Source organism: Sapajus apella, unplaced genomic scaffold, assembly GCF_009761245.1.
Source record: "Sapajus apella isolate SASKATOON/1434 unplaced genomic scaffold, GSC_monkey_1.0 scaffold43, whole genome shotgun sequence".
NCBI lineage: Eukaryota > Metazoa > Chordata > Mammalia > Primates > Cebidae > Sapajus > Sapajus apella.
Window position 1 is genome coordinate 9,437,199 of NW_022436983.1, and position 10,254 is coordinate 9,447,452.

At 53.0% G+C, this 10,254-nt stretch overlaps 1 protein-coding gene across 2 annotated transcripts in view; it reads left to right on the forward strand.

Moving 5' to 3' along the window:
• Nucleotides 1-10,254, forward strand: part of FBLIM1 (filamin binding LIM protein 1) — a 23,558-nt gene that overhangs the window by 8,092 nt on the left and 5,212 nt on the right. For both annotated transcript variants that reach the window (XM_032300500.1, XM_032300499.1), the window contains exons 2-5: nt 616-670; nt 1,019-1,288; nt 8,275-8,468; nt 8,998-9,106. In XM_032300500.1, coding sequence (XP_032156391.1) covers nt 616-670; nt 1,019-1,288; nt 8,275-8,468; nt 8,998-9,106 — 628 coding nt within the window. The remainder of the gene's footprint in view (nt 1-615; nt 671-1,018; nt 1,289-8,274; nt 8,469-8,997; nt 9,107-10,254) is intronic.

Below are 10,254 nucleotides of genomic sequence, written 5' to 3' on the forward strand. Positions count from 1 at the left end.
ACTGCATCTGGCCTTTTTTCTTTTTCTTTTTTTTTTTATTTTTTATTTTTTCTTTTTCTTTTTTTTTTAAGACAGAGTCTCGTTCTGTTGCCCAGGCTGGAGTGAAGTAGAAGTATGCACGTTCTAGAAACATCAATCTTTAGGGTTAGGAGGTGAGATCAGAGGCCGTGGAGCCCCCCCATCTCTCCCCTTGCCCGCTGCCCCCTGCCCAGGCCTGAACCAGGACCAGGGTTTTGGAGATTGGGTGGAGTGAGAGATTCCGGCACTAGAAGGCAAGCAAGGAGGGTGCTGGCTCGTGCGCCAGGCCGAGAGGGCAAGGCAGAGCAAAGTGGCCAAGAGCATGGGCTCTGGGTTCCAGTGCCACCTCACCACTGTGTGACCCTGAACAGTGACTTCTCTCTGAGTCTTGATTCTTGATGTGTTAGGCGGGCGATTACAGTGCCTGCCCTGGTGAGAGTTTATGAGTTAATGACCATAACGTGCTCAGGGCAGATCAGGTCTTGGTGAAGATAGCTCTCACTGCGTCCCGCCCACCCTGCCACCGCCCCCCACCACCGCCGGAGCCCAGCCCTGACACTCTGACAGATCCTAATCGGTTCTTTTTCCCTCCCAAAGTGGAGCTGGCTTGAACCTCCTGGACTTCGGCCTTTCCAGGAGAATCAGATCCCAGGTGAGGGAGGTAGCTTGGGGTGTGGCCCAGCAGGCAGGTGGGGCTCCAGGCTGGGAGTGCCTGGTGAGGTGATCTGTGCCCTTTGCGCCCCTTGGTGTGAAGGTTGCGGGGAGGGGCAGTCAGGATTTTGGGGTCTCACCCCTGTGGCCAAGTCCCCTGGTGGGCCCCTGCCCTCCCCAGTAGGACACCCCCATCCCCTCTGTGGCTGGGCTGGGTGCCGGACTGGGTTGTTGGCATGGTGGGGTGGCTGACCTGTCTTTTTGGGGGGAAGGAGGCTCGCTGCCCCTCGGGGGAGGGTGTCTGTGTGTCCGGGTGGCAATCCTGTGCCGTCCCCCATTCTGTCCCTAGCCACACCAGGAGCTGAAGCCATGGCCTCAAAGCCTGAGAAGAGGGTGGCATCGTCTGTCTTTATCACCCTGGCACCCCCGCGCCGTGATGTGGCTGTGGCGGAGGAAGTGAGGCAGGCGGTTTGTGAGGCCCGGCATGGCCGCCCCTGGGAGGCTCCTGCCCCGATGAAGGCACCCGGGGCTGGCTTGGCGGGGAGGCCCAGTCCCTGGACACCCGCTGGCAAGGCTGCAGCCACAGTGCCAGCTGCACCTCTGCAGCTCTCCAATGGAGGTAAGAGCGGAGGGGACTTGGGGGAAGACAAGGTCAGAGACAGAGGTGGGGAGGAAAGGGCAGGCTCCAGCATCATTCATTCATTCATTCATTCATTCCTACCAAGTGCCAGGCAGATTCTGGAACCCACTTGTCTGGGTACAAACCCCGCTTCTCCATTTCTCAGCTGGGTGATGCTGGCAGGCCACTTAACCTCTCGTACCTTGGTTTACTAATCTGTAAAACAGATAAAGACAGTACCTCCCTCAGTGTGGTTATGAGGATCAAATGAGTTAATCTCCCTGTAAAGTGTTTAGCCTTGGGCGTGTCACGCAGGAAGTGCTGAGAGGTTTTGAGCCTGAACAAAGCTTCCATCCCAGTGTGCGGAGCACACATAATGAAAATATGACCTCTGATGTTGGGCAGACACATGCGCTCTCATGGAGTAAAGTGTGGAGAGGTGATGAGGGCCAGCTTTTTTGTTTGTTGGTTTTGAAATGGAGTCTCACTCTGTTGCCCAGGCTGGAGTGCAGTGGCATGGTCTTGGCTCACTGCAACCTCCACCTCCCAGGCTCAAGCGATTCTCCTGCCTCAGCCTCCCACCTCGTGAGTAGCTGGGATTACAGGCATGCACCACCACACCCAGCTAATCTTTGTATTTTTAGTAGAGACAGGGTTTTGCCATGTTGTCCGGGCTGGTCTTGAACTCCTAACCTCAGGTGATCTGCCCACCTTGGCCTCCCAAAGTGCTGGGATTACAGGTATGAGCCACCGTGCCCTGCCAAGGGGCAGCTTTTATAGGGTGCTCGGGATGGCTTCTCTGAAGAGGTGGAATTTCAGCTGAAACCTGAACGATAGCATGGAGCTGGCCAGGGGGAGATAAAGTCCGAGGGGCAGTGCAGAGGCCTGAGACAGGAGGGAATTTGGTAGGTGAAGGGTCTTTGACCTGCTTTTGTTTTCTCCTGGGCTCTGCTGTTCTCTTGCTGTGTGATTGGAGCGAGCCCTCTCCTGCTCTGGGCCTCAGGGTCCTCTTCTGGAAACTAGAAATTCGGGTGTGGATGTGATCATCAATCACAAAATGAATACAGCACAAATGACTGTTCCATTCCCTTGGGCTTGGTCTCACAGGAAGAGCCTTCCAGTCTTCTTCCCTGTGTCTCCCAAGGAAAGTCTCAGCTATCAGGTGGGGCAGGAGTGAGGAAGGGTGACAGTCCAGGGCCTGGGGCAGGTGTTGGCTCATCAGCTGACAGGGGACTGGCTGAGATGCTAAGGGGCAGAGGCCAGCCCAGGGAGGCAGCTAAGTCCCTGAATCCCCCAGGTGCCTAGGCGGGTGTCCTGCTGTCCTGGAGCAGGGTGGGGGCAGCCCTGTCCATCATCACTATGGAAATCACCTAGCGGCCAATAGGAAGTGCTGAGTACAGGAAGCCAGAAAAGGGTCAATACAGGGGGCCACACAGGTTCAAGTATGCCTGGGTGTCCATGGAACATGCTTCCTCCTTGTGATGGATGCTCCCACGTTGATCTTTCCTTCCTAATCTCATATCCCAAGAACAGAGGGTCCTCCCAGCCACCTCTCCTTATAGGAGGGTCATCTTGACAAAATTCACACATCAGGACATGTGATCCAACAGGAAAAAAAAGATGTGCCCCTTCCGGGTGGTCAAGGGAGCGGTGGAAAGTAGAGGTTAGATGTCAGAATTTCCAGGACATTTTCATGGGTTATTGGGATTACAGGAAGAGGATCTTGGGAGTGTGGGAACGAGAACAAACTTGCCTTGGGAAGGGCTGGCCTGTCACTGGTCAGCATGGCTAGTTGGCTGTTTCATCTGCCAATTTGATGCCCTCAAGCAGAGCATGGGGATTTGGGGTTCAGTCTCCCTGAAGAGAGATAGTGGTTTTTTTGTTTTGTTTTTGAGGCAGAGTCGCTCTTGTGCAGGCTGGAGTGCAATGGGGTGATCTCGGCTCACCGCAACCTCTGCCTCCCAGGTTCAAGCCATTCTCCTGCCTCAGCCACCCAAGTAGCTAGGATTACAGGCATGTGCCACCATGCCCAGCTAATTTTTTGTATTTTCAGTAGAAACAGGGTTTCTCCATGCTGGTCAGGCTGGTCTCCAACTCCCGACCTCAGGTGATCCGCCCACCTCGGCCTCCCAAAGTGCTAGGATTACAGTTGTGAATCACCTCACCCAGCCTGTGAGATAGTTTTATGTGAGCAGCTTGTCATGCTCCTGGTCTGATAGGACACAAAGGCTGGCCCTGGCCAGCTGCTTGAAGCCATCTACACCACAGGCTGCCAGCTGCCATCTGCCTAGTACTTGTCGTCTTGGTCATCTTCAAGCGAGTCCTGGACCCCCTTTCTGCCCACCTGCCCTGTGGCCTCAGGTCGCCCTGCGTCTCTCTTGAATTCCTGCTGCCCTCTGTGGGCCCTACACTGGGGGCAGGCACTGGGAGAGGCCACAGCACTCTCACTGCCTCTCCAAGACCTGGCTTCTGGCTCTGTGAGCTCATCGGAGCCTGGTTCCCACACTTCCGCTGTGTCAGCAGCAGTGTCGCCCAGGCCTGTTCCAACACAGCCGCCGGCTCCCACCCCGGGTAGCTCTGATTCAGCAGGTCTGCTGTGGGGCCCGAAAATTTGCATATTTTTTTTTCCAGGGTCTTGTTCTGTCACACAAGCTGGAGTGCAGTGGTATGGCCGTGGCTCACTGTGGCCTCAACGTCCCTGGCTCAAGTGATCCTCCCACCTCAGCCTCCCCAGAGCTGGGACCACAAGCCCTCACCACCATGCCCAGCTAATTTTTGTATGTTTTGTAGAGACAGGTTTTTGCCATCTTGCCCAGGCAGATCTCAAACTCCTGGGCTCAAGTGATCTGCCCGCCTCGGCCTCCCAGAGTGCTGGGATTACAGGCGTGAGCCACCACACCTGGCCCAGTTTGCATTTCTTGCCCCTTGCCAGGCCATGCTGATGCTCTGGTCTGGGGACCACACTTTAACAACTGTTATTCTAGGCCGGGTACAGTGGCTCACATCTGTAATCCCAGCACTTTGGGAGGCCGAGGTGGGCGGATCACCTGAGGTCAGGAGTTCGAGACCAGCCTGGCCAACATATCTAAATACCCATCTCTACTAAAAAATACAAAAAAATTAGCTGGTTGGGGTGGCACATGCCTGTAGTCCCAGCTACTTGGGGGGCTGAGGCAGGAGAATCACTTAAACGCAGGAGACAGAGGTTGCTGTGAGCTGAGATCGCACCACTGCCCTCCAGCCTGGGTGACAGAGCAAGACTCCATCTCAAAAAAAAAAAAAAGAGAACCGTTATAGTAGTTCAGTGGTGTCAAGCAGGTGGGACTTTGGGGCTGGGGTTCAGTGGTGTCAAGCAGGTGGGACTTTGGGGCTGGGAGTTGCCTCAGAGTGTGGCCCCTGGGCCAGCAGCATCAGTGTCACCTGGGAACTCATCAGACACACACATTCTCATTGTCCTGGATCTGCTGGATCAGAAACTCTGGGGTTAGGGCCCAGCGATCTGCCTTTGAGCAAGGCCCCCATCCCCTAGGGGATTCTGTCACCAGCTCAAGTGTGAGGACCACAGGCATAGAACCAACTTCCCATCTGTACATCCCTCCAAGCCCAGGGAGAGGCGGGGAGCGGGAGGTTGTCTTGATTGAACGGATGAGAAACCTGAAGACTGGAGGGTGCCCCCATGAATGAACTGGAGATTGGGCTACAGCCAGGCCTGGACGTTCAGGGGTCTCTAGCACTTTCTATCTGCTTTCCACGATCATCTCAGTTAGGCTGAGCTCCTGGGCCTGGCCTTACCTGTACCAGGAGGTAGGCAGAGTGCCGTTTTCTCCCCAGGGCACTATTCACAGTGCCCACCCAATATGGGCAGTAGACAGAGGGCTTTCACAGGCATGGTCCCAGCCTCCCTCTGAGGCTTCCCTCCTGCCTTCCAGGGGCTCCAGGCAACCCCTTGTTGGGGAAGCCTGGCATGGGGGGTGGGGCAGTTACAGCATTGAATGGTGTCTGGATGGAGGAAAGAGCCTGGAGCTGAGCCCCCCACCTCCCTCCCTGTCAGGAGCCCTGAGGGTCTGTGCCCCCTGACTAGCCATCAGGATCAAGGGCAGCTCTTGTGCCCTCCTATTCTGCCAACCTCAGCTCCTGGGAGCAGGAGCAGAGCTGTGCCAATAATGGAAGTGAGTTTGTGCCAGGGTGTCTGTGGTGCATTGGGGGTATGGGTGGCTGGGTGAGCATGGAACGTGAAGGTGTGGTTTTATGAAACTTTCAAACATATGCAGAGAGAACAGTACAAGGACCCTACCTAGCCTACATCTGGTTTCTTTTTTTTTTAAAGACGGGGTTTCACCATGTTGGTCAGGCTGGTCTTGAACTCCCGACCTCAGGTGATCCGCCCGCCTTGGCCTCCAAAGTGCTTGGATTACAAGCATGAGCCACCGCGCCCGGCCGCCTACATCTGGTGTCAACAGTAATGGAGACTTGGCCACATTTGTTTCTATTCCTTTTTTTCTTTTTCTTTTGTATAGTTTTTTGTTGCTGTTGTTTTGAGACAGAGCCTCGCTCTGTCTGCAGGCTGGAGTGCAGTGGCCCAATCTCAGCTCACTGCAACCTCTGCCTCCTGGGTTCAAGCAATTCTCCTGCCTCAGCCTCCTGAGTAGCTGGGACTACAGGTGTGCGCCACCACACCTGGCTAATTTTTTGTATTTTTAGTAGAGACAGGGTTTCACCGTGTTAGCCAGGATGGTCTCAATCTCCTAACCTCGTGATCTGGCCGCCTCGGCCTCACAAGGTGCTGTGATTACAGGCGTGAGCCACCATGCCCAGCCTTGTAAAGTATTTTACAGGAAACCCGAATCATTGTGGCATTTCAGCCCCACATTGGTCAGGGCTGTCTTTCTAAATATAGCCATTTTCTTACGTAACCACAGTGCCAAACAGTGCCACATTTAACAAAAATGCATGCTGCATATCTAATACTTTGTCCAAAATTAAGTTTCCTTGATTGTCATAAAAATGCCATTTAGACCAGGTGCAGTGGCTCATGCCTGCAGTCCCAGCACTTTGGGAGGCCAAGGTGGACAGATCGCTCGAGCTCAAGAGTTCAAAACTACCCTGGGCAACATAGCAAGACCCTGTCTCTACTAAAAATACAAAAGAATAGCTGGGTGTGTTGGTGGGTGCCTGTGGTCCCAGGATGGGGTGCTTTTTTGCGTGCTAAGACATCTACCACAGCTCAGCGTGGTCTCTCCACGTTTCCAGTAATCAGTAGCCACATGTGGCTGGTGGCCACTACATTGGACAGCACAAATCTATGCATTTTTCTCTTAAGTCTCTTAATTCGGGGGCAGTCCTCCCTGTTTTCCTCCCTCATGCCATGGGCTTGTTGCAGAAACAAGATCGGTTTTTGTAGAAATCCCGCCTGCCGGTTTCGTCCCTTTGCTTCCCCATGTTCTCATTTAACTTCCTCCTCTGCCTCCCGAATCTGTTAATGGAAGTTAACTCCAGAGACTCGATTAGATGGAGGGGTTTTGTTTGTTTGTTGAAGAACATTTTCTAGCTTCCCATAGCATCACATGAGTCAGGAGGACCGCCACTCCATGACTGCCGAAGGCTACAAGTTAGTTCAGTGGCAACAGCCTGACCCCACCTTGGAAAGTTTCCCGTGAACCTTTCCCCCAGTGCTTTCAACATCTGATGGTCATGGCCTGGATCTGTTACTTAATTAGGGTGGTGCACTGTTCCTACACTGGAGCAGCATCAGCATCACCTGGAGGACTTCTTAAGGTCCATGTGGCTGGCCCCAGCTCCTGGGTTTCCAATTCTGCATGTCTGGGGCAGGCGGAGAAGTTGCATTGCTGACAAGCTCCCGGGTCATGCTGCTGCTGTCACTACAGGGGTCATGCTGGGAGAGCCACAGCCTTGGGGGTCAGTTACGCTTCTGTTACCAAGAGGGCCTCTGGCAGGTGGTCTGGGGCACTCTTGAGCACTCAGGCCCCGTGGCGGGGGCTTGCTGAGCAGGGCATTCACAGCTGCTGTTCTCTGAGCCCTAGCCACATGTGCCACTCACTGTGTGTCATCTCATTTCATCCTCAGCAGCCTAAGGGACTGATGCCCATTTTTCCGCTGAACGAAATAAGACTCAGAGAGGAGAGACTATGTTTCCTTTTTCTTTATTTTATTTATTCTTTTTTAATTTTTTTATTTTATTATTTATTTATTTATTTTTGAGACAGGATCTGGCTCTGTCACCCAGGATGGTGTGCAGTGGGGTGATCTCTGCTCACTACAACCTCCACCTCCTGGGTCGAAGCAATTCCCCTGCCTCAGCCTCCCAAGTAGCTGAGATTACACACACACACCATCACATCCGGCTAATTTTTGTATTTTTTGTAGAGATAAAGTTTCACCATGTTAGTCAGGCTGGTCTTGAACTCCAGACCTCATGATCTGCCCACATCAGCCTCCCAAAATGCTGGGATTATAGGCATGAGTCATGGCATGTGGCCTTTTTTTTTTTTTTTGAGTATCTTTTTGGATAGAGTCTCCCTCTGTGACCCAGGCTGGAGTGCAGTGGTATGATCTTAGCTCACTGTAGCCTCAATCTCTTGGGCTTAAGGGATCCTCCCACGTCAGTCTCCCAAGTAGCTGGGACTACATGGCCAGGCTGCCATGCCTGGCTACATTTGTTTTTTGTTTTTTAGTAGAGTTAAGGTCTCACTATCTTGCCCAGACTGCTTTTGAACTCCTGGGCTCAAGCGATCTGCCTACCTCGGCCTCCCAAAGTGCTGAGATTATAGGCATGAGCCACCTCACCTGACCTAAGATTAAGTTTCTTGCCTAAGGACACACAGCAAATCAGTGACAGAGTTAGAGATGGAACCCAGGCCAGGGTGACCCCGGACCTGAGCCCTTAGCTACCCTCCATATGGCCATGTGGGTAAGTAAAACCCTCCCCTGTCCACCTGGGAGGCTCTGACCAGCCCTTTCCTCCCCAGTTGTAGGATGCCCACCCCCTCCTCCTGTCCCGGATGGCAAGGATGCACTTCCCGATCTGGACCTCCTCCCGCCCCCTCCACCGCCCCCTCCAGCACTCCTGCCTTCTGAAGAGGAGGCTCCTGCTCCAATGGGCGCCTCACTCACTGCAGACTCAGAGCAGCTGCACCTGCCCCTGCCCCCACCCCCACCACAGGTACTGCCCTCTTCAGCAATCCCTTGGTCCCCTGGGTTGGGGGATGGGGAGTCTGGGCCTTCTGAGCATTCAGGGGTTCTAAACCTGGATGTTGTCTGGTCCATTCATCTGCTCAGGGGCATTCATTCTTTGAAGCTTTCAGGAGTCCCTATTCAGTCAGGTAAAAATTGGTTGAGTGTTTCACAGTCCTGGGAGAGGCTGCCATGCACCCCCTCCCTGCAGCGCCCCTCAGACACCTGCTTCAGCTCTGAGGAAGATGTTTCCCCGAGTCTGACCTAAATCCCTTAGGCTGCACAGGGAACCTGTTTTTTTTTTTTTTTTTTTTTTTTTGAGATGAAATCTCTCTTTGTCGCCCAGGCTGGAGTGCGATGGCGTGATCTTGGCTCACGGAAACCTCCACCTCCCTAGGCCTTAGTTCCCTTCTCAGTGCACTGGGGCTAATTGTACTTGTTGCCACCCAGATGAGGAACAGAGCTAGGGGCGCTGCATGGGGTCCTCACTGGGCAACTCCCCCTCTGCATCCCCACAGGCCCTGGCAGAGGTATCTTCAGTCCAGCCTGGGCCCGGTCCCCTCAGGCCCGTGGAGGAAGAGCTGCCACCTCCTCCAGCAGAGCCTGTTGAGAGAGAGGCGTCCACAGGTAGGTGTACAGGGCTGGGAGGATTCCGGGGCGACCTCATGGGGCCAGCGTTTGCTTCCAGGTGAGGAGAGTGAGGGCCCCCTTCCCATCCCCGCCCCAGCTTGCATGACAATGATGGGCTTTGCAGTTGGGCATACATTTAATTTGTATCACCTTAGCCTTTTCTCCTTTATACCTAAATTCCATTTAAAATGTTTACACAAGCCGGGCGCGGTGGCTCAAGCCTGTAATCCCAGCACTTTGGGAGGCCGAGGCGGGTGGATCACGAGGTCAAGAGATCGAGACCATCCTGGTCAACATGGTGAAACCCCGTCTCTACTAAAAATACAAAAAATTAGCTGGGCATGGTGGCGCGTGCCTGTAATCCCAGCTACTCAGGAGGCTGAGGCAGGAGAATTGCCTGAACCCAGGAGGCGGAGGTTGCGGTGAGCCGGGTTCGCCCCATTGCCTCCCACTTGGGTAAAAAAAAGAGAAACCCGCCTTCAAAAAAAAAAAAAAAAAAATTAGCTGGGTGCGGTGGTGTGCACCTGTAATCCCAGCTACCTCAGGAGCCCACATCCAGCTAATTTTTAAATCTTCTCTAGAGATGGGGTCTTACTCTATTGTCCAGGCTGGTCTCCAGTTTTTGGGCTCAGGCAGTCCCCTTCCCTCAACCTCCCAAACATCTGGGATTACAGGTATGAGCCACTGTGCCCAGCCCTTGGGTTTTTGTCTGTGATACAAGTTGCAGGTATTTTTCTCATTTTGTCATTTGCCCTTTGACTTATGGGGACTTTTGTCATCCATAAAAAATTTAATTTTTATGTAGGCCAATGTCTCAGCCCTTTACTGGCTTCTGGATTTTAGGTCATGATTAGAATGGCCCTTCTCCAGAGTTGTACAATAATTCTCTTCTTGTTTTTTCTAGTATTCTTTTGGTTTTCTTTTTTTACATTTAAATCTTTGATAAATTTGGGATTATCCAGGTGTAAGGTATTGCTATGGAGCCCCCCCTTTTACTTATTTATTTATTTATTTATTTATTTGCAGCCAACAATCCCTTTGTCCTGAAGCTGCTGTCCAGAATTTTTTTTTCTTTCTTTCTTTTTTTTTTTTTTTTTTAAACAGAGTCTCGCTCTGTCACCAGACTGGATGGAGTGCAGTGGCAC